The 25,692-nt window shown below is 38.0% G+C and overlaps 3 protein-coding genes across 4 annotated transcripts in view; 2 read left to right on the forward strand and 1 right to left on the reverse strand.

The window, feature by feature from the left end:
* Window positions 1-25,692, reverse strand: part of LOC306993517 (putative C-type lectin domain family 20 member A) — a 431,197-nt gene that overhangs the window by 293,871 nt on the left and 111,634 nt on the right. The window lies entirely within an intron of this gene.
* On the forward strand, window positions 1,140-15,743 carry LOC306994449 (uncharacterized protein). Its single transcript, XM_079604956.1, has 3 exons — window positions 1,140-1,360; window positions 5,240-5,560; window positions 11,813-15,743. Exons 1-3 carry the CDS (start codon window positions 1,247-1,249, stop codon window positions 11,963-11,965), a joined length of 588 nt encoding a protein of 195 aa, XP_079461082.1. The 5' UTR covers window positions 1,140-1,246; the 3' UTR covers window positions 11,966-15,743.
* The window catches only part of LOC306994450 (uncharacterized protein), a 25,987-nt gene continuing 16,634 nt past the window's right edge, over window positions 16,340-25,692 (forward strand). Inside the window, exons 1-3 of the mRNA XM_079604957.1 lie at window positions 16,340-16,573; window positions 17,333-17,442; window positions 21,592-21,676. Of these exons, the coding sequence (XP_079461083.1) occupies window positions 16,461-16,573; window positions 17,333-17,442; window positions 21,592-21,676 (308 nt within the window). The 5' untranslated portion in view covers window positions 16,340-16,460. The remainder of the gene's footprint in view (window positions 16,574-17,332; window positions 17,443-21,591; window positions 21,677-25,692) is intronic.

The raw sequence follows: 25,692 nt of genomic DNA on the forward strand, positions 1-25,692 counted from the left end.
TGTGTTGTGGTCGTGTCTAGGCGCAGGTCCTCCATCTGATCTGGATACGGCCCGGATCCGGCTGACTACATCATGTGTTGTGGTCGTGTCTAGGCGCAGGTCCTCCATCTGATCTGGATACGGGCCGGATCCGGCTGACTACATCATGTGTTGTGGTGTTCCCGGTCCCGGCTGTTCTAAACTATGCAGCCTAACATTGAGTTATATAAGACTATAATGTGTTATGTGTATGCTAGGCCGAAGAGATGTGTTTTTAGTCTAGATTTGAACTGACAGAGTGTGTCTGCTTCCCGGACAATGGTAGGAAGACTGTTCCAGAGTTTTGGTGCTAAATAGGAAAAGGATCTACCGCCAGCAGTCGATTCTGATATTCTAGGTATTATTAATTGGCCGGAGTTTTGAGATGGCAGTAGACGTGAAGGACTATAATGCGTTAAGAGCTCGCTCAAGTACTGCGGAGCTAAACCATTTAGTGCTTTGTAGGTGATCAGCAATATTTTAAAATGTATACGATGTTTAATAGGCAGCCAATGCAGTGTTGACAGAACCGGCTAATATGGTCATACTAGTGTGTTTTATGCCTCGCAAACTATAATATTTGGTTTTGAGTGATGTATTAAATGTTGAATTTTGTTTAATTATACTAAGCAATAATAATTATGAAGTTTTGTCATTATCTTTGCAATGTTTAAATAAAAAAATATATTGTAATTAGCATTAAATGAAACATACAAATAAATAATGTTAATGTCGTTTGTGGTGGGCGAGTTAAAATGCAGCAGATATATTGCAAAAAATAATAAATAACTACATTTTTTTTAAATCTGTTTGTCGCTTTAGAAATTTGAGGTGTAATAATCAGACAGACAGATATATAGACGGAAATATTAAACTGGTAGATGATTATTTATAGATAATTAGATAAATTCAAATTAGAATAACAAGCCAACATAATAATAATAACAACAGCAGCAGCAGCGCTGGTGTCAGGTGTGTGTCATATACTGGGGTAAACCGCTCACTCTGAATTATGACGCGCTTCTTGCGGTTTGTAATTATGGCTCATTTTCAGTGAAGCTGGCGCGCGTCCCAGAGCTTTTAATTTATCGGAACCGGCGCGGGTGACGTCATCACGCCCTCCGGTGTCCCACAGACGCACGCGAGCCCTCCGATCGGTGCGTGTGTGATATTTAAAAGGCTCGAGGCACGCGCGTCAGCATCAGCTCGATAACAGAGCCGCGTCGCGATGGAGGGCTCAGCGAACTCAGACGCGCCCGGCACAGGGAGATCCGCGACGGACAACGCCGCGAGGCTCGCACGCCTCCTGCACCGCGACTGCACGCGTCTGCTCGAGCTCTACGTGAGTATACGGGTCCCGCTATTCACGCGAGCATGACGACACTCACTCGCGCTGTCAATCACGGCGCGCCTCGCGCTGCAATAACGCGCTCGCGCGGATAATAATCATGATGCTTCAGTTCAGTGTTTTTCCGCTTTTTATAGTTATAATCTCATTATATGCCTTAATAATATGGTGCACAGAAATGCGGTCTAGCTAGGCTTTTTAGGGTTTAAAATGAAAATGTTCTTGCTCTGTGTTAAACCAACCTAACCAGTTGAATATTGCCCCAAACCCCTGACCAGTCAGAGGAAGACCAAACCAGTCTACAGTTGTTGAAGCTGGTTTGGTCTGAAATGCTGTCTAGATAGGGTGCTCACTACGATTGAAGACACAGACATGTCCTGCATTTATTCAATTAATAATGTGTACAGTCAGCATCTCTTCATAATGTTATTTACTGCAGTGACTCTCAACCAATCCAGACACAGCTGCTGTACACTGATTATCAGAAACCAGGAATCATTCTCACACACACACACACACACACACACACACACACACACACACACACACACACACACACACACACTGAGGACTGGCGTAGGCCAGACCGTTCTGTAATAGCGACTTATTTCCAGTCTTTATAGTTTGAGTGTGTATTACATCTCCGGCTCCAGCGTGTTTATCCTCCGAGTGTGTGTGAGTGTGTGTGAGCCTGAAAGCATGACCTGGACGTCTGTTGTCCTGGAACACAGTTGGAGATCTCGAAAGATATAAAGTATCAGCTTTATTCCTTGCAAGAAAGGCAATTCACACACACACAGACAGAGTCTGGAGTCTGGCATGAGAAGAAGGGCTTCTTGTTCTGTCTAATGTGGCTTTGACAGAGACCGATGAACGTGTGCTGAGAAACTGGAATCGAGTTCGGTCGGATTGGACATCAGCAGCAGAAGTTACGGGAACGTTTTCTCCTGTCACTCTAAAAAATGTTGAAAACTAATAGTAATTTTATCAGAGAAAGACTGTAAAAATGCTTCAGTAGAAACCGAATGATTGATTAAACTCCCTTGCTATAAACGGAGAGAAAACTAATAATACTTAAAAACATTTAATTCCAGTGAAATTGTTGAATTTGCAGTGAAATACTTAAACTGACATGTGCCAATGTTTTCATTGAAATAACGGTTATATCAGTTAAGCACATTAAGATTATACGTTGTTAAATGAATTTTTACTGCATTATTGTAGTGTCGTGTGTGTGACACCTGATGGTGTTTTGTGTTTGTATGCATGACACTGCATCTTATGTGCATATATGTTTTCGTTTTTCTTTTAAATGAAATTATCAGTGTTGGGGGTAACGAGTTACAAAATAACGGATTACAGTAACGATATTACTTTTTTGGGTAACGAAGTAAAGTAACGCATTACACTAAAAATATCAGTAACTATACTACTTTACTAGACTATAGGAACGCGCTTTCCTGCGTTACCCAAGCCGTGTTTTCATGTGTGTAAAGCTCTGATCTGTCGAAGTGGTGCGTGCATGCCTGTGTGTGTGTGCTTGCCTGGGCACCGTTGCCATAGAGATCGATTTGAGTGACGTAGCCGCTGGTGCGAAGGACAGAGAGGAATGGAGATGGAGACGGAGACGCGAGTTTCGGCCAGTGGCGATATTCACATTACTTTCAGTTTGTTGCTCGAAAGGACAAAAATATTTGCCAGAAATTCACTCTATGCCCTGGCAGGCAAGTACTGGACATCGGGACTACCGGGAGATTCACGGCTTTTTGGGCCGATCCGATGCATCTAAAACTTTTTTGTTCGTTTGTCTTAACGGCTCATAAAACTCGTACATCGGCGGACCATTCGTTTTGTTTTGCTTAATTGGCGGCGCTGGGTAAGTGCCGGTGTAATGCATTGGTTAAAAAAAGTCAGCATTAGTTTTTTTTCTGACAGACCGTCCCATGAAACACGTAGATTGGCCCATTGGTTATTTTCTTGATTGACACTGGACTGGCCCAATCACATCTTTAAACGCCTCCCCCTTTGGGCTTTGAGCGAGCGTGCAGTGTTAGTGTATCTGTCAAAATCTCTTATATACGGTCTATGGTCAAAATACAGATGGAGAAGAAAGTTTCAGTTTTGCAGTTTCCGTCAAAATAAAATACAATATTTATCTCTGTCCAGCCCTGATCATGTGTCTACCACCACGGACATAATCCTGTTGTTTGTAGATTTTACAGTGAGGCATATTTCTTTGTGCAGACAGGGATAGTTATTTTATATGGTTTTACATGCCATTTTTATCGGCTACATTTATAAACACTATGCGGACATGCAGGCTAAATGATGATAGGGCTATGATGTTTGTCCATGTATCTAAGAAACGGGAAAGTAAAGTAATAAGTAGTGAAGTTACTTTTCAAATGCAGTAACTAGTAAAGTAATCTCATTACAATTTACAGAAGTAACTAGTAACTAGTAACTAGTTACTTTTTTTGAGTAACTACCCCAACACTGGAAATTATATTGTTCATCAACCACCGTTGTTTTTATTGTGCTTTATAAATAAATTGAGAATTAATATTTCTGTGCATATATTAATATTTTCCTTAGCTTGTGATGCACTTTGATTCATCATCTGAAACCGATATCAGCAATTCAATTCAATTCACATGTAGGCCTATTTGTGCAGCGGTTTTCACAATACACATCGTTTCAAAGCAGCTTTACTGAAGTGCACGAGTCCACATTACAGTTTAGTGTTCTGCTATCAGAGGAAACTGTCTAAGTTATGTATTTCAGAAATGTACATTTACAAAATCACAGTTAGTGAAAAATGTATTAATTTAAACAATGTAAAAATTAAAGGCAGAAACAATGGAGCTGTTTTATTTCGTTAAAAGACTTGAGTCAGACTTCTGAGGTTTTCTGAGTGAAACTGATTCCGATGGTTGTATAGTTTGCTGTACGCGTCCCATCAGTCTGCAGTGGTGTAACACGCCATGCGTAATTGATATCAAAAGCATTGGTGTGTGTGTGTGTGTGTGTGTGACTCAGAGAGGGATGTGTAGTTAATTACAGGTGTTGCGATGCATGTGGGAATAAAAACAGATCCCAGTGCGTTCACGGTAACCATCAGGTGGGCAGAGCCAGTGACTAACGTTTCCTGTAATAACTAATTACTAGTCAAGTCCCCGTTATTTATATAATGCTTTTTACAATACAGAGCGTTTTAAAGCAACTTTACAGAGATAACAGGAAAATAACGCAACAAAGTGTGTTTCCAGAAGAAAATAGCGTCACAGTCCAGCTTAAGTAAGCTCAGTGATGGCTCATTTTTATTGTAAAATATTTATTAATCTAGTTAATTTATGTACTTTGTCCACCTCTGGTCCGTGTGAGCTTCCCGTCGCCTCACGTCCCAGGCGGGGATCGTCCTAACGCAATTAGTAACTTTTTAAGGTAGTACCGCAATATTGTAATGCATTACTTTTCTAAAAAAGTAACTAAGTAACGCAATTAGTAACTTTTTGAGGTAGTAACGCAATATTGTAATGCATTACTTTTCTACAAAAGTAGTACCGCAATATTGTAATGCATTACTTTTCTAAAAAAGTAGTAACGCAATATTGTAATGCATTACTTTTCTAAAAAAGTAACTAAGTAACGCAATTAGTAACTTTTTGACGTAGTAGCGCAATATTGTAATGCATTACTTTTCTAAAAAAGTAACTAAGTAACGCAATTAGTAACTTTTTAAGGTAGTACCGCAATATTGTAATGCATTACTTTTCTACAAAAGTAACTAAGTAACGCAATTAGTAACTTTTTAAGGCAGTACCGCAAAGTAACTTTCCCCAACACTGATCATTCCACCCTCCTCCTCCTCAGAGCGAGCGAGAGAGTTTCCCGTCGCCTCACGTCCCGGGCGGGGATCGCCTGGTGTCCCTCGGGCCCTGTCCCGAGCCCCCGACCCCCGGGCAGCAGGTGGGCCACGTGCGCTCGGCCCTGCGCCGCTGCATGGAGCTGCTGGAGTGCCTGATCCAGCGCGAGGTGGAGGAGATGGGAGAGGAGCTGGCCGGAGAGTACGAGAGCCTGAGGAAGGCCGTGAGGGATCGGCTCGGGCATCTGGTCCACAGCACCGGAGCCCTGCTGGGGGACGAGGAGGGAGGATGCCCGCCGCCGCCACCGCCTCAGATTCAGTGCGATGAGGTACACTGTAAAAATATTACCGTGATTTTAACGGTAAAAATGCTACGATGAAAAACTGTTTATTGGCTAACAGAGAGTTTTCGTACTATATACAGTGAATAACTGTGATGGATGCTTCAGTGCAATGAGGTACACTGTAAAAATATTACCGTGATTTTAACGGTAAAAATGCTACGGTGAAACACTGTTTATCGGCTAACAGAAAGTTTTCGTACTATATACGGTGAATAACTGTGATTGATCTAAGCGTTCATTTAATGTCATTTACAGTAAAATACCTTTTGAATTTACAGTTTTTGGAAGTGAAAAGTACAAGTCCTTGTGTAATTTACAGTGAAAAAAAACTTAAATTGACATTCCCAGAAGGCTGCTGGCCGTCTCCTCAGATTCAGTGCGCTGAGCTACACATCGGCTCGAAAATGTGCAGTCCAATTCCTTATCGGCTGAGAAACTCAAAGCTTTGAGCACGACTGACTGCACTTCTTCTGTTTCAGAATGATTGATGTGCAGTGCCGGGTAGTGATAATTATGTAATCAGATACCAACAATAATTAAGTGCTTGGAATTATATAAAAAAATATATATATATATTTACTTTTACATTTCTCTTTACATTGACATGCAGGTAAACAAATACAATATATCTTATTTTAGGAAGTGCATTCTTATGATTTAATTTAGTCAAGTCTGCTTTATTTCTACAGAGCTTTATACAATACAGAAAGTTTCAAAGCAGCTTCACTGTTATAAACAGGAAAATAACAATTATGCAAACTTCATCAAATAGAAGATCGTAAAATGTATTAAAGTATAAGCTCAACGAACCACTGTTTGGGAAACCCTGATGTAATGTCTAATGCATAGTATTCACACAGTAAATTATTCATATGTATTGATTTTCTCTCTTTTACATTCCTCTTTACATTGACATTGCGAGTAACAAATAAATGATTTCTAAAATTCCAAGAACACATATTTTCACAGTATTTAAGGTGAGATGCGACAGGCAAAATCATTGTGTTTCCATGCACAAACTCATTTTCTTCCATAGCAGACTAGTGGAAAGAAAACATCCAAAATACACATGTAAGTGTTTATTTATTGCACTTTATCTATTTGCGTCTGTATATTTCAATTACAATATGTATCAATAAATGAGTTTTTTTCTCCTCTTCAGTAACACTTACATACACCAAAATTTACAGTTTTATTCATATCTATATTCTGCAGGATTCTACTGAGGGGTTTGTTCATATATTATTCAAACTGATTGTTATAACATTTTATTCCTAAAAACATGGCGAAAATGTGTTTTTTTCCATTTGTTGACAGTATTTTCTAATTTATGGAGTGATAAAAAGAGAAATAAAAAAAACCCTTCTATAAAAACCTTTATCTCTAATATGTCAACAAAATTAAACAAAAATGTTAAACCTGACTTTACCCAGTGTTCATATTAATCTTCTGGAAATGAATGCAATGATATGATGAAGGAATGATACAATTGTCTTAATCTTTCAAACAACTGAGAAGATAATGATCAAACTACATTTTATAAAAATAACCGGTCAAGTTTATAATATAATATATATTACATCAGCATCTTTGAAGAAAAGTGTTGGTCTGCCGCACATCCTGATGTAGGAGATCCGGTGGAGCTAAAAGTAGAAACACAACTAAACGACTAACTCACACACACCCGTCAGTGTGGAACACAACTAACTCACACACACCCGCCAGTGTGGAACACAACTAACACACACACACCCGTCAGTGTGGAACACAACTAACTCGCACACACCCGCCAGTGTGGAACTAACTCACACACACCCGTCAGTGTGGAACACAACTAACTCACACACACCCGTCAGTGTGGAACACAACTAACTCACACACACCCGTCAGTGTGGAACACGACTAACTCACACACACCCGTCAGTGTGGAACACGACTAACTCACACACACCCGTCAGTGTGGAACACAACTAACTCACACACACCCGTCAGTGTGGAACACAACTAACTCACACACACCCGTCAGTGTGGAACACGACTAACTCACACACACCCGCCAGTGTGGAACACAACTAACTCACACACACCCGCCAGTGTGGAACACCACTAACTCACACACACCCGTCAGTGTGGAACACAACTAACACACACACACACCCGCCAGTGTGGAACACAACTAACACACACACACCCGCCAGTGTGGAACACAACTAACTCACACACACCCGTCAGTGTGGAACACAACTAACTCGCACACACCCGTCAGTGTGGAACACAACTAACTCACACACACCCGTCAGTGTGGAACACAACTAACACACACACACCCGTCAGTGTGGAACACAACTAACTCGCACACACCCGTCAGTGTGGAACACAACTAACACACACACACCCGTCAGTGTGGAACACAACTAACACACACACACCCGTCAGTGTGGAACACAACTAACTCACACACACCCGTCAGTGTGGAACACAACTAACACACACACACCCGTCAGTGTGGAACACAACTAACTCACACACACCCGTCAGTGTGGAACACGACTAACTCACACACACCCGTCAGTGTGGAACACGACTAACTCACACACACCCGTCAGTGTGGAACACGACTAACTCACACACACCCGTCAGTGTGGAACACAACTAACTCACACACACCCGTCAGTGTGGAACACAACTAACTCACACACACCCGTCAGTGTGGAACACAACTAACACACACACACCCGTCAGTGTGGAACACAACTAACTCACACACACCCGTCAGTGTGGAACACAACTAACACACACACACCCGTCAGTGTGGAACACAACTAACACACACACACCCGTCAGTGTGGAACACAACTAACTCACACACACCCGTCAGTGTGGAACACAACTAACTCACACACACCCGTCAGTGTGGAACACAACTAACTCACACACACCCGTCAGTATAGAGTCAGACTGGACGACTACAGGGACTCCTCTCAAGATCACTCCTTTAACAGTTCCTCCATATCTCCAAAATGATGTATCGAAAATGATCTAAAATGTCTTATTTTATGGAATGAAGTTTATTTTTTGACATAAACTAATTTAATGTTAGTCAGAGACTGACGTGTTCGGCTTGTCAAAAATTTTACATTCAGCTGTCGGAAATTAATTGACTTGTTATTTTTATTGTCTCTTATAATGCAAATCTCTTATTTAAACTCTTGAAAATGCAGATCCTGTTGTAAATAATAGATGGATAGTAAAACTGTTGTTCCATTATTTCCCCTCAGCAGATTTTGACTTGGTTTTCACCTGTGATGTCTATCTTGCTTTATCAAAAAATCAGTAAAACATATGAACTTATGTGCAAAACTGAGCATTAAGTTGTTGCACAAGCAAAATGCCACTTGAGTTAATCTGCCAGGAGTTATCATCTGATGGCGATGATCTAAAATAAAAGGCCATAAATCCGTCTATATCATACGCTCCGCTTCTGCTTCAGAAAACTCCCCAAAGCTGCCGATATCTCTGAGTCATTCTCATTGTTTGCATTGACATGATGCTTGAAAGGAATGTGCCTGTTGTAAATGTGCTGTGGATCACATGACCCGTTGTTCTGGTGCGCTGAAGTTGACATAGGCTGCATTTACACTGCAGGTCTTGATGCCCAATTCCGGTTTGCTGACTATATCCGACCCGCTCTTTTAAAAGTGACCCGTATCTGATATTTGCATTTACACTGCCGAAACAACCCAATGTAGACGTTCTGACCCAGAAAATGAAGTAAAACAGCGAGATATGTCAAGTAATAAAAATAACATTCTGATTAATTTCGGGTGGGTCGCGGGTGGATTTGATAAATCATTATTAACTAAAATATTAACTACATTCTCTAAAATATGAGCATGTTCCATTCCAGTTTAAGTTTCAAGGGAGTAAAGCCTGTTTATGCCATTAAGAAAATTAAATTCTGTCAAATAAATGTTGTTTTTAAGAAATGTTCATTTAAAAGCAGCGCTCATTCATCAGTGTATTATACCAGAGATGCGCTCATCAACCGTTGCCGAGTCCGCCGCTGAAGGTGATGATAATCCATTTATCCTCACGCGTTACAACATATAATAAGATACTTAAGTAAACTGAGTTGACGTCCCCTTTTTAATGACGTACGACTCTCATTTGTTGGGGAATATCCGATTTGTCTGCTTGCATGGCACACGCAAATGCACATATCCGATTAATATCGGATTTATTTCCACATATCAGTGAGGCCTGAAACCGATCTGAGAATGTCGGAATCCATGTGCTTTTTTCCTGCTGACACGTTGTTCCCCGGTCATATCCGATCTGTGCCACACGAGAGGAAAACTTCTGAATTGGGTCACATGAACCATGCAGTGTAAATGGGGCCTAGAAGCGGCGATTAGCATTTGGACACACATCAAACCCTTCCCGAGCTGCACTGCTAAACCCTAAAGCTCTTTTCCCACTACTGGGATCCAATAATCTTGCTGGGAAAGATCTTTTCAAACACAATGGAGTTTAAATACAGACTAAATTAAATTAACAATTGTACAGTGAAACTTTACACTGTAAACTTTATTTTATTTTATTGTATATTGCGTTTTAGTGACTTAACTTAAACTTAAAATGACTTAACTTAAACTTAAAGGATTAGTTCACTTTTAAAATGAAAATTCTGTCATCATATACTCACCCTTAAGTTGTTTCAAACCTGTATGAATTTATTTCCTCTGCTGAACACAAAGGAAGATATTCAGAATAATGTCAGTAACCAGACAGTTTTTGGTTCCCAATGACTTCCATAGTAGGAAAAATATATACTATGGCAGTCATTGGGAACCAAAAACTGTTTGGTTACTGACATTATTCTAAATATCTTCCTTTGTGTTCAGCAGAGGAAATAAATTCATACAGGTTTGAAACAATTTAAGGGTGAGTATATGATGACAGAATTTTCATTTTAAAAGTGAACTAATCCTTTAAAGTGACTTACCTTAAACTTAAAATGACTTGCCTTAAAGTGACTTAAAAATGTAATACTTAAAGTGACTTGAACTTAAAACAATTTTTTTTTCAAGTAACATGAGTAAGAACGTTAGATGCGTCTTAAAATGAAAAACTCCCTTGAAATAAATGAAGCAGACAATATAAAACAAACCAATATTTAACTAAATAATGGAATACATAATGAAATGTTGCAACCCCAAAATATACGCCTAATAAGTGATACAAGCATGCATGAAATACATTTATGAAATATGACGTGAAATATGCTGTCACCTGTCAAAAACTTGATGATAGTGGGTCTGCAGAATTGCTTTGTTTTTGAGTAATGTTTATTGGGTTGTTTACAGACATTAAGGGAAATTATTATTATTATATCCTTTTTATGTTCCATTAAAAAAAAGAAAGTTCCTTAAATGATTAATGCCTTAATTCATTTATTGTAATATTCCATGATGCATTTACAATTTGCTTATATATTTATTTAATTTAGTTTGTAAAATAAAAAATAGTCTGCTAAATCACTCCATAAAGTCCATTACTATCAAATTTGATAATTAATCAGTGCTGTATTTCTTTGGCTCGAAAACCGTAAGGGGTTTTGAACCTCCGGTAAGAGTGCCTGCTATAAATTTATGCTAAATGCAGCTAAAAAATAAATGGAATATAAGGTAGGAGTATGCTTGAAGAATACTAGATGGTCAATCTAGATAGTAATATAGAATTGATATTCAAGGCATGTTCCCTGTCGTATTTCAGTGAGCGAGCGTGTTCAATGATTGCATGGGCTGTGTTTTTACTGTAAAAGCTGCGCTATTTTCATGTCACGCTCTACTGACGGGTGTGTGTGTGTGTGTGTGTTAGTTGTGTTCTGCTTTTAGCTCCAGCGGATCTCCTACACTTTCCTTCATAGATGACGACATGAAGCGCAACATAATGAATGCGTTCTTGAAATGACCTGGACGTTCCCTATGAACCGACGATTGGCTCGCGATCAGAAGCCACTTCACTCTAGATCTGAGTGTGTGTGTGTCGAGTGTGTCTCGTCTATTTCTGTGCCTATAACGCCTCAAACTGACCACAGAGTGGGCTTAAAATGTGTGTTTTATCTAGAATCTCTGTGGATATAGACTGATGATGTCTTTATTTAACACACACACACACACACACACACACACACACGTTTGAGCTGATTGAGTGTGTCTGTGTTCTGGTTCTCAGGGTCAGGATGAAGTGGAAGGTTCTGGTAGTTTTGCTGTGAAACTCTGGACCTATCGAGTTCTGCTGGAGCTCATCCACTGGACGGAGTCGGCCTCGCACACACTGCACGTGTTCCACACCGAGACACAGCAGCAGCAGCAGCAGATCCTCTAGATGAACACAGTCTTCAGTCCAGACCCAGACTCACCCAGTGTGAACTAGAGAACGAGTGACGTCCTCACAGACGAGTTCTCACGCTTCTCAACATGTATCAGGCATTCGGTTCAGGAAACTCCACACATCCTAAAATTCCAGAGGATATGCTTTGAGTTAGTTTACTTTTTATTAGCGCTGGGCAACGATTAATCGCATACAAAATAAAAGATTGTTTGTGTGTTTACGGTGTACAATTATTTTGTATATATAAATACACACATATGCATGTTGTATATATTTAAGAAAATAATATATTTATATATTAAAAAATTATATTTATATATAATATAAATATATATACATGCAAATATTTCTTAGATACATGCATGTGTGTGTATTTATATATACAAAAATAATGATACACAACACACACACATATATTATGTGTGAACAAACTTTTAGTTTGTATGCGATTAATCATTTCCCAGCACTAATTTTTACACAAATTACATTGTTTGTCTTGTTTTATAAAACTCCCAAAAAGGTTAGATTTATGCTTAAAAATAAATAAATATTGTGTCATTTTATTTCTGAAGTAAATTCAGTTAAAAACAAGCTTTTTCTGAGCCGGATGCAGATTCTGAGACTCTAGATATCTTTATTCTGATTCTGGGGTCTTGATATTGTGTGAGAACAATCCATAATAATGTAATATGGTAAAACAATTATGGCTGTTTTGTGAAATGCATCACCTCTGCATCTCCAGGCACACTTCAGCGTTACTTACACGCTTGTTGGCTGACACACACATGGATTTTACCATCGGTGTGTCAAAAGAAAGCGAGGTTTGGGGGTCAGCAGGGGTCAGTACTGGGTCCCTCTCTCTTCTGCCATCTGTCACTCGCAAAACAGACTAAAATCATCACAAATACTCTAAAATCATCACAAATACTCTAAAATCATCACAAATTTCTAAAATCATCACAAATACTCTGTTTCTAATAACTGAAGACAGTCGTGCCGGTTTGGAACAACATGAGTGTGAGTGAATGATGGCAGGATTTTCTGATCGAGAATATTTAGTCCTGATTTTAGGATTTATGTCTTTGAATTCTGTATAAAAATTAAATAGCACAGTATTAATATTTGAATCATACTCATGCATTATCGGAAGAGGTCAGATTTAACACACAATAGCCGCAGGTTTATATATTTATCATCAGTTTGTTTCTATCTCACTCATTTTAACTGATTGAATATCGTTTATTCCACAGCTAGTCGTATTTTAAACCATGTTCATACTTTTGAACTAAATACATTTATTAGGGATGCTCGATATATCGGCCAGCATATCGGTATCGGCATATATATATGTTCTTTTTTATGTAATAGGCCTGATAAGAAAATTAGACCAAAATATTAAAACAAAAATAATCAATTTATCTGCCAATATAAAGATTATCGGCATTCAAATATAAAGAATTGTCAGTTATCGGTTTTCAAATATAAAGAATTATTGGTTATCGGCTTTCAAATATAAAGATTATCGGTTATCGGCTTTCAAATATAAAGATCATCGGTTATTGGCTTTCAAATATAAAGATTATCAGTTATCGGCTTTCAAATATAAAGATTATCGGCTTTCAAATATAAAGATTATCGGTTATCGGCTTTCAAATATAAAGATAATCGGCTTTCAAATATAAAGATTATCGGTTATCGGCTTTCAAATATAAAGATTATCGGCTTTCAAATATAAAGATTATCAGTTATCGGCTTTCAAATATAAAGATTATCGGCTTTCAAATATAAAGATTATCGGCTTTCAAATATAAAGATTATCAGTTATCGGCTTTCAAATATAAAGATTATCGGCTTTCAAATATAAAGATTATCGGCTTTCAAATATAAAGATTATCGGCTTTCAAATATAAAGATTATCGGTTATCGGCTTTCAAATATAAAGATTATCGGCTTCCAAATACAAAGAATTATCGGTTATCGTCTTTCAAATATAAAGATTATCGGCTTTCAAATATAAAGATTATCAGTTATCGGCTTTCAAATATAAAGATTATCAGTTATCGGCTTTCAAATATAAAGATTATCGGCTTTCAAATATAAAGAATTATCGGTTATCGGCTTTCAAATATAAAGATTATCGGTTATCGGCTTTCAAATATAAAGATTATCGGCTTCCAAATACAAAGAATTATCGGTTATCGGCTTTCAAATATAAAGATTATCGGTTATCGGCTTTCAAATATAAAGAATTATAGGTTATCAGCTTTCAAATATAAAGAATTATCGGTTAGCGTCTTTCAAATATAAAGATTATCGGTTATCGGCTTTCAAATATAAAGATTATCGGTTATCGGCTTTCAAATATAAAGAATTATCAGTAATCGGCTTTCAAATATAAAGAGTTATCAGTTATCGGCTTTCAAATATAAAGAGTTATCGGTTATCGGCTTTCAAATATAAAGATTATCGGTTATCGGCTTTCAAATATAAAGATTATCGGTTATCGGCTTTCAAATATAAAGATTATCGGTTATCGGCTTTCAAATATAAAGATTATCGGTTATCGGCTTTCAAATATAAAGATTATCGGTTATCGGCTTTCAAATATAAAGAATTATCAGTAATCGGCTTTCAAATATAAAGAGTTATCAGTTATCGGCTTTCAAATATAAAGAGTTATCGGTTATCGGCTTTCAAATATAAAGATTATCGGTTATCGGCTTTCAAATATAAAGAGTTATCAGTTATCGGCTTTCAAATATAAAGAGTTATCGGTTATCGGCTTTCAAATATAAAGATTATCGGTTATCGGCTTTCAAATATAAAGAGTTATCGGTTATCGGCTTTCAAATATAAAGATTATCGGTTATCGGCTTTCAAATATAAAGATTATCGGTTATCGGCTTTCAAATATAAAGATTATCAGTATCGGCCACATTTTTCATATCGGTGCATCCCTAATTTTTATTATTTTCACACAGAATGGATTTACACTGATAAAAAAAAGAGAGAGATTATTTTAAAGAAAGTAAAATAGATACAAATAGTTAATAATAAACCATGCCATGAAATCTGACCGGTTTAATTTATGCACGACTGACAGATATGCAGCATATTAAGTTTATTAGTTCAAATGCAAATACATGAAAATTTTAAATGCAATTCAAACACATAAATCTCTAATTTAGAGCTAAATATTGTTACATTCAGGAGAAAATCCAATAAGTGTAGTGTCGACACACACACACACACACACACAGTTTATCAGATTTATAAGACAGGGATGAAGGAATTAAGTGTTTAATGACTAATATACATGCCAGAGATATGAATATGATGCGACTAACACTGTACTAACTGATGATGTAGCCTTGACTTAGACTGTGAATTACTGTATGATGGACGTCATATTTCATTGTGAACTAAATGAGAATCAAAGGCATTACTGAAAATAATAGTATAATTTTTTTTAAACACTATACTTATAACCAAAAATCTGAATAATTAATATATTAATTTCTTTATTTATTAAATGTGACTGTAAATGTAACACTGTGACGCATTTGTTTGCTACTAATACCAGCACAAGTTATGAATGCTGTGAATCATATCCATATGTTTATGCACTGTTTGATCTGTGAGACTAACTCTCGCTTCACTGTATATTACTGATCACGTCTATTAATCAATAAATTATGGGATGAAACCCGTGTGCGTGTGTTATTCGAGTTTAATAAAATAATAAACATTAATCAATTAATAATAATACAAACTGCAATAATACAAATTTTGACAAATAAAGAACACGTTATCTTCCTGAATAACAATAATATTTTGACATAGATATTAATATTAACTGATGAATACTCTTCTTATTTTTTAATCACAATGATTCTGGGCAACACCAAGAATTAATACATTTTATCGCCATGAAATTATATATTAATATCAATTTAATGAAAAAAAAAGGAAACATCACGTGTCGTTTAAAATAAAAACCAGAAATAATAAAACAATAGAAAACTCACACTTTACATTTAAAAATATACATTAGAAATAATCTAATTCATTACAACTATGCAGTTATTTAGCATTACTCAAAATATACAGTATAATTTACTTATTTCTATACCAATACTAGATTTACACAGTAATATTTACTCAATGAGTTCTTGCCTCTTTAAGATTAGATTTATAAAAGCTTCTGCTGAATGAATTAATGTAAATGTTTCATATTAAATGCACAGAAACAGAACATTGTAATGTGTGAGCAATATTGATACTTTTATAAATATTAACCATTTAGGAGATCTAAATGCATAGAAATCCCCATGATTTAAATTATTTTTTAATTTACTGCGTTAATGTTCAGGCTCGAGTTTCCACGAATGCTGGCAGTGATGCACTGATCTATAAAGTGATCAGTTTATAACATCACTGTACACGCTGGAGCCCATGTCAGGGCCTGGCCAGCTGAGAGCTTCTGCGCATGCGCACCGGAGCAGCGCTAATGGCGGAGAGCGTGCGGTCGCCGTTCGATTACCGGGATCCCCCGACCCTCGACAGCGACGGGGACGGCAGCAAACCTCCGCCACCACGCGGGTGAGTCTCTCCCGCTAACGGAACCGATCGGGCCGTTTGATTCGGTTGGGAACGCTGGGATTCGCGTGCATGCTAACGGCTAGCAGGTCCGGTTCTGTTGTCCTCGTGCCCACCGTGATGAGAGAACACCCGTGGCCGTTCTATCTCGTTCTCTGAGATAGCGTGTGTCTTTACAGTGTTTGAGTGTGTTTACAGTGTGTGTGTCTTCCGTACCGCTTTCGGGGAACCGTTACGCGGCCGCGACTCGAACGATTAGCAAAACACTGCGCGAGTGCGCGAAACCTGTGAGCGCGTGCACGTGTACAGGCGACCGTTACAGTTTGCCATGGTAACCGTAACGCAAAACGTCGAGCGAATATTTTTTTTACGACCGATAGCGATTAATTTTGTGCTTCAATGTGTCCATTACTTGCTTTGTTTAACCCATTTTGATTGGCTTATTTTTCCCGTTCATACTTAACTAAATAGTTAAACTATATGCAATATAGTTCAAAAATATCCATTTTATATTCCAGGTTATATATATATATATATATAAATAATCAGGTGATGCGTTTATTAATTTTTTATTATGATAATTAATTTTCACATTATTTACATGATTATTTATTATTTATTTTGTGTGTGTTTATTAAACTGTTGTCCGCACTGATGCCTGTAATAGTCAGTACTGTATTCTACTGTATGTAATGCCTGTGTGTGTGTGTGTGTGTGTGTGTGTGTGTGTGTGTGTGTGTGTGTGTGTGTGTGTGTTCGCAGGCGTGTGTGTGGCAGGAAGAGGAAGGGGACGCCGGTGAAAGTGTGTGAACGAGTCGCGTATGTGACGGAGGATGAAGAGGAGAGTCTGTCTGAACACAGTTACAGCCCAGGTACTATTATATATATGTGTGTGTGTGTGTGTGTGTGTGTGTGTGTGTGTGTGTGTGTGTGTATTCGATGCCACAGCTAAAACTACTAACCTATCCAATGTAGTCAGTGGTAAAATAAAAACATAATCAAATAGAAGCAAAAGCACAAATAAATACAATATGACAAAGATATAGTCACATGACACGTTACATGTAAAAAAGAAAAAAAAAGCTTACAAGTAAACATTTGTTAAATATTTGGTTGGGTTGAGTCACTGAGTATTTATTTATAGAATATCGAATAGGTTGTGTGATTATTGTCTAAAAGAATCTCCGGTGCTGATGCGGTGGTGACGCGTTCATGACACATGTAAGGGCGGCGCTGCCAGTAAAGCACCTAAAAGCTGTCACAAAGAACCGGCAAAAGTAATGATTATGAATATGTAAAATATAGCAAGGATTTATTAATAAACAAGTGTTTTCTGTGTCGGCTGCAAAGATGAAGTTGACGATGCTGACTCGCGATCTTCGCAGTAGTGAACGCGCCGGAGAGAAATGCACATCTCATTCGGATTACATGGTTTTCTTCCGTTTTGAATAGTTGTAGAGATTTATGAGACGAGCTGCACTTCAGGCGCCGGCGGCTCGTGATGATCTATTGTCTGCTATGTTTACTTATTATTTCTTAAATCCAGGTAATGATTTGTTGATGAAACATTGATTAAAATTAAGATAAAATGAATACAAAACAAAATTCACTTTAAAGAAAGGCTTTGTGCTTTCTGTTTGAGGTCTGTGAACGTTTCAGGGAACCGTCACGTCCGGAACATTGTTTTTTCCACATAAATGCGAACACGAAAAATAAAATAAAATGAATATTGTATGTTCTGTGGAGAGCCAACCCTTCTTCATCCGGTGGGTAGTATTACTTTAGGTTTGTTCCGCATCTTCTCGCACGTGAATATTGTAATTGTTGAGGCTCAAACTTTCGTGACGATGCAGCGCTGCCCGTCAACTGTCATGAGCGTCGTTCACGTTTGTTCACGTTCAAGGATTGTTAGGATTCATAAAAAATATTACCCGCCCACTGGCGACTGACCGTTTCATATTCTCGCCAAGACCGATTTTTACTCTCATTTGGTGCTTGATGAATGTTAATCTGTATACAGTATTAGGGGTGGGCGATATGGCAAACATATAATCATATCACAATTTTTTTCAGGAAAATCACGATTCACGATTTTATCACGATTCCTTTTCATGTTGGTTTTACTATTTTTCAAGTGACTGAGTATCACAACCAAACTAATGTCCCTATCTTAAAAACAAAGCCTTAGGTAACAAAATATAAAATACAAAAGAATGGCAGACATTTAGGCCAAAGTGGCGAAGATAAGAAAAATTGTCATTATTTTCTTTGTTATTAAAAATTAAGAACAAAGATACACATACACAACTTAATATATAAATTAAATAAACAGTGCTTTATTTTTTCAGCTACAGCATTGAAGAAAGTAATTAAATGAACAAATATGAAAATAAAACACAACATCGACTTCACTGTATAAATTTTACATTGATTCTTATCAACTCCAGCGCAAAATGAACCTTTGGTCTAATTACACATTGTTACCTAGTCAACCGTTATCTGAGATTTGTTTTCATGATTATCGAATGTAAATAGTTTTATCTCTAAAAACAGTTTAGCCTATAACGCTAGTATAACGCTAGTATATGGGGCGTAGAGTAATGACAAATAAAAATCGCTTGTTAATACCACTAACAAGGCTCAAAATAGCCCCACACTAACACGGTAGCATAATGAGGGTCCCTACATGCAAACCGAAGCATTGAGAACTTTGTCAGTGTCCAGACAGTTTAATAAGAAGATATTTTATACATACAGTCAACTTCACGTATACAGGCAGAAGCCATCTTAGAAAAACAGACTCTATCAGTCGATCAACGAAATGCCGATCCAAATGCGCTGAACTGTGTAGAATCTCATATGGTTCAGCGCATTTAGATCGGCGTTTCGTTGATCGACTGATCGAGTCTGTTTTTCTAAGATGGCTTCTGCCTGTATACGTGAAGTTGACTGTATGTATAAAATATCTTCTTATTAAACTGTCTGGACACTGACAAAGTTCTCAATGCTTCGGTTTGCATGTAGGGACCCTCATTATGCTACCGTGTTAGTGTGGGGCTATTTTGAGCCTTGTTAGTGGTATTAACAAGCGATTTTTATTTGTCATTACTCTACGCCCCATATACTAGCGTTATACTAGCGTTATAGGCTAAACTGTTTTTAGAGATAAAACTATTTACATTCGATAATCATGAAAACAAATCTCAGATAACGGTTGACTAGGTAACAATGTGTAATTAGACCAAAGGTTCATTTTGCGCTGGAGTTCTCCTTTAAAGCTACTATTAAAGTTCTCAGTCAAGAGTGAGTGAGATGCTCTTTGTATTTTGTTGTTTTATTAACAGGGATAGTTCTCCCAAAAATTTAAATTCTCTCAAGCCGTTTTAAACCCGAATAAGTCTCCCTCTTCTGTTGAAAATAAAAGTTATTTGGAGGAATGTGGGTAACAGTTGATGTACCCCAGAGACATGTTCCATAATAGTTTTTTCCTACTATGGTAGTCAATGGGGACCAGCAACCGCCCGGTTAGCCACACTCCTCAAAATATCTTCTTTTGTGTTCAGCACAAGAAATAAATGAATACAGGTTTGGAACAACATTAGAGAGTGAGTAAATAATGACAAAATTTTTATTTTTGGGTAACTGTCCCTTTAAGGACAAGCGGCAGCATGTTTACTATTAGGGCTACTGTCTCTTTAAGATCTGCCCGTCTAATATACACGCATTTGACAAGCAGATTTTTTTTTTCTGTTCTTTCACTTTAGACATAACCAACTTTGTTTATGTAAAACTTGTCTGTATTTGACAGTAGCGCAATAAGACTCGAAAGATAACTTAGTTCAGTAACGGGCGCTGTTAGACAGGCTTTAGTGCATGTGCGCGTCGGGTGTTTGCGCTCAGAAAAGCGCCCGTTAGAACAGCTCATCAGCAGCGAATGACGTGTTTAACCAGCAAGGCTTTAAAGCACATGCAAATAATTAATTTTGATGAACTACAGTGTCCCGTTCCTCTGCATTTCATGTGGATATACGTCGTGCTGTACAGCATGTTGAGACGGAGGCGCCAGAACTGCAAACTGATAGAATGCACGATCCTACGATATTTCTTCAAAAGCAGATCGTGGAGACATTTTAATCGTCCACGATCAAAAATCGTGATATCGTACACCCCTATACAATATACATTCAAACCAAACATTATTCAGACACCAGATATCATTTGTGATATTGTTCCACTAGTGTGTGCAGGACACTATAGTTCATTTCTGTAAGTGCGGAGAGCAGAATAAAGAAAACTGAGACATATTATACACAAATATTCTTCATACAGAGACTATACCAGTAAAAATTGGGCTGATCATGTTTTGCTGAAGTGTTTTGTCTTTAATTGCTAATGCTCTTTTTACACACACACTGAACACAATGAAGCATTGCTTGGTCACTGGTTGAGCTAAACTGGTATTATCTAATTATGTAGTTAAATTTACCAGCTGACAGATATTCAACATAATTCATGTGTGAGACAGTCTAACAGAAGGTGTGTGTGTGTGTGTGTGTGTGTGTGTGTGTGAGAGAGACAGTCTAACAGAAGGTGTGTGTGTGTGTGTGTGTGTGTGTGTGTGTGTGTGTGTGTGTGTGTGTGTGTGTGTGTGTGTGTGTGTGTGTGTGTGTGTGTGTGTGTGTGTGTGTGTGTGTGTGTGTGTGTGTGTGTGTGTGTGTGAGAGAGACAGTCTAACAGAAGGATGGACAAAACCTGTCAAATATCAACTGAGTTCTGCTCATATTTTATTACCGTTTTATAAACTATAGTGAATAAACTGATGATGGGAGAAATGTTGAATGAGTCTGAATGCATTTTGGTTTGACTGTATATCATTCTCAACAAAAAAACACATTATTTTCTGTCTTTAAGCTTTAGCAAACTGTTCCATTTTTAAAAGTATAATTTGATATGTCAGGCTTTACAGGGTTGATTTCCTCATGTGTTGTGTGTGATTGACGTTGTTGTGATTGTTGTGTAAGGGGACGAGCCGTACGCAGAGGGAGCAGAAGATCGTCTTCCTCCGCCGGGGAGCCCGTACTTCATCACCGACCCGTCACAGCTCTGGTACTGATGCTCAGAACTCTTAAAGATGATGTGTTCAGGCTCTACTAGAACAGGAACTCTTAAAGATGATGTGTTCAGGCTCTACTAGAACAGGAACTCTTAAAGATGATGTGTTCAGGCTCTACTAGAACAGGAACTCTTAAAGATGATGTGTTCAGGCTCTACTAGAACAGGAACTCTTAAAGATGATGTGTTCAGGTTCTACTAGAACAGGAACTCTTAAAGATGATGTTCTCAGGCTCTACTAGAACAGGAACTCTTAAAGATGATGTGTTCAGGCTCTACTAGAACAGGAACTCTTAAAGATGATGTGTTCAGGTTCTACTAGAACAGGAACTCTTAAAGATGATGTTCTCAGGCTCTACTAGAACAGGAACTCTTAAAGATGATGTGTTCAGGCTCTACTAGAACAGGAACTCTTAAAGATGATGTTCTCAGGCTCTACTAGAACAGGAACTCTTAAAGATGATGTTTTCAGGCTCTACTAGAACAGGAACTCTTAAAGATGATGTGTTCAGGCTCTACTAGAACAGGAACTCTTAAAGATGATGTTCTCAGGCTCTACTAGAACAGGAACTCTTAAAGATGATGTGTTCAGGCTCTACTAGAACAGGAACTCTTAAAGATGATGTTCTCAGGCTCTACTAGAACAGGAACTCTTAAAGATGATGTTTTCAGGCTCTACTAGAACAGGAACTCTTAAAGATGATGTGTTCAGGCTCTACTAGAACAGGAACTCTTAAAGATGATGTTCTCAGGCTCTACTAGAACAGGAACTCTTAAAGATTATGTTTTCAGGCTCTACTAGAACAGGAACTCTTAAAGATGATGTGTTCAGGCTCTACTAGAACAGGAACTCTTAAAGATTATGTTTTCAGGCTCTACTAGAACAGGAACTCTTAAAGATGATGTGTTCAGGCTCTACTAGAACAGGAACTCTTAAAGATGATGTTTTCAGGCTCTACTAGAACAGGAACTCTTAAAGATGATGTGTTCAGGCTCTACTAGAACAGGAACTCTTAAAGATGATGTGTTCAGGCTCTACTAGAACAGGAACTCTTAAAGATGATGTGTTCAGGTTCTACTAGAACAGGAACTCTTAAAGATGATGTTCTCAGGCTCTACTAGAACAGGAACTCTTAAAGATGATGTGTTCAGGCTCTACTAGAACAGGAACTCTTAAAGATGATGTGTTCAGGCTCTACTAGAACAGGAACTCTTAAAGATGATGTGTTCAGGCTCTACTAGAACAGGAACTCTTAAAGATGATGTGTTCAGGCTCTACTAGAACAGGAACTCTTAAAGATGATGTTCTCAGGCTCTACTAGAACAGGAACTCTTAAAGATGATGTTCTCAGGCTCTACTAGAACAGGAACTCTTAAAGATGATGTGTTCAGGCTCTACTAGAACAGGAACTCTTAAAGATGATGTGTTCAGGCTCTACTAGAACAGGAACTCTTAAAGATGATGTTCTCAGGCTCTACTAGAACAGGAACTCTTAAAGATTATGTTTTCAGGCTCTACTAGAACAGGAACTCTTAAAGATGATGTTTTCAGGCTCTACTAGAACAGGAACTCTTAAAGATGATGTGTTCAGGCTCTACTAGAACAGGAACTCTTAAAGATGATGTTCTCAGGCTCTACTAGAACAGGAACTCTTAAAGATGATGTTTTCAGGCTCTACTAGAACAGGAACTCTTAAAGATGATGTGTTCAGGCTCTACTAGAACAGGAACTCTTAAAGATGATGTGTTCAGGCTCTACTAGAACAGGAACTCTTAAAGATGATGTGTTCAGGCTCTACTAGAACAGGAACTCTTAAAGATGATGTTCTCAGGCTCTACTAGAACAGGAACTCTTAAAGATGATGTGTTCAGGCTCTACTAGAACAGGAACTCTTAAAGATGATGTGTTCAGGCTCTACTAGAACAGGAACTCTTAAAGATGATGTGTTTAGGCTCTACTAGAACAGGAACTCTTAAAGATGATGTTCTCAGGCTCTACTAGAACAGGAACTCTTAAAGATGATGTGTTCAGGCTCTACTAGAACAGGAACTCTTAAAGATGATGTGTTCAGGCTCTACTAGAACAGGAACTCTTAAAGATGATGTGTTCAGGCTCTACTAGAACAGGAACTCTTAAAGATGATGTGTTCAGGCTCTACTAGAACAGGAACTCTTAAAGATGATGTTCTCAGGCTCTACTAGAACAGGAACTCTTAAAGATGATGTTCTCAGGCTCTACTAGAACAGGAACTCTTAAAGATGATGTTCTCAGGCTCTACTAGAACAGGAACTCTTAAAGATTATGTTTTCAGGCTCTACTAGAACAGGAACTCTTAAAGATGATGTTCTCAGGCTCTACTAGAACAGGAACTCTTAAAGATGATGTGTTCAGGCTCTACTAGAACAGGAACTCTTAAAGATGATGTGTTCAGGCTCTACTAGAACAGGAACTCTTAAAGATGATGTGTTCAGGCTCTACTAGAACAGGAACTCTTAAAGATGATGTGTTCAGGCTCTACTAGAACAGGAACTCTTAAAGATGATGTTTTCAGGCTCTACTAGAACAGGAACTCTTAAAGATGATGTTCTCAGGCTCTACTAGAACAGGAACTCTTAAAGATGATGTTCTCAGGCTCTACTAGAACAGGAACTCTTAAAGATGATGTTTTCAGGCTCTACTAGAACAGGAACTCTTAAAGATGATGTGTTCAGGCTCTACTAGAACAGGAACTCTTAAAGATGATGTGTTCAGGCTCTACTAGAACAGGAACTCTTAAAGATGATGTGTTCAGGCTCTACTAGAACAGGAACTCTTAAAGATGATGTTTTCAGGCTCTACTAGAACAGGAACTCTTAAAGATGATGTTCTCAGGCTCTACTAGAACAGGAACTCTTAAAGATGATGTGTTCAGGCTCTACTAGAACAGGAACTCTTAAAGATGATGTTCTCAGGCTCTACTAGAACAGGAACTCTTAAAGATGATGTGTTCAGGCTCTACTAGAACAGGAACTCTTAAAGATGATGTTTTCAGGCTCTACTAGAACAGGAACTCTTAAAGATGATGTGTTCAGGCTCTACTAGCACAAGAACTCTTAAAGATGATGTGTTCAGGCTCTACTAGAACAGGAACTCTTAAAGATGATGTGTTCAGGCTCTACTAGAACAGGAACTCTTAAAGATGATGTGTTCAGGCTCTACTAGAACAGGAACTCTTAAAGATGATGTGTTCAGGCTCTACTAGAACAGGAACTCTTAAAGATGATGTGTTCAGGCTCTACTAGAACAGGAACTCTTAAAGATGATGTTCTCAGGCTCTACTAGAACAGGAACTCTTAAAGATGATGTTCTCAGGCTCTACTAGAACAGGAACTCTTAAAGATGATGTGTTCAGGCTCTACTAGAACAGGAACTCTTAAAGATGATGTGTTCAGGCTCTACTAGAACAGGAACTCTTAAAGATGATGTTCTCAGGCTCTACTAGAACAGGAACTCTTAAAGATTATGTTTTCAGGCTCTACTAGAACAGGAACTCTTAAAGATGATGTTTTCAGGCTCTACTAGAACAGGAACTCTTAAAGATGATGTGTTCAGGCTCTACTAGAACAGGAACTCTTAAAGATGATGTTCTCAGGCTCTACTAGAACAGGAACTCTTAAAGATGATGTTTTCAGGCTCTACTAGAACAGGAACTCTTAAAGATGATGTGTTCAGGCTCTACTAGAACAGGAACTCTTAAAGATGATGTGTTCAGGCTCTACTAGAACAGGAACTCTTAAAGATGATGTGTTCAGGCTCTACTAGAACAGGAACTCTTAAAGATGATGTTCTCAGGCTCTACTAGAACAGGAACTCTTAAAGATGATGTGTTCAGGCTCTACTAGAACAGGAACTCTTAAAGATGATGTGTTCAGGCTCTACTAGAACAGGAACTCTTAAAGATGATGTGTTTAGGCTCTACTAGAACAGGAACTCTTAAAGATGATGTTCTCAGGCTCTACTAGAACAGGAA

This window comes from Phoxinus phoxinus (assembly GCF_949152265.1).
Source record: "Phoxinus phoxinus genome assembly, chromosome: 2".
NCBI lineage: Eukaryota > Metazoa > Chordata > Actinopteri > Cypriniformes > Leuciscidae > Phoxinus > Phoxinus phoxinus.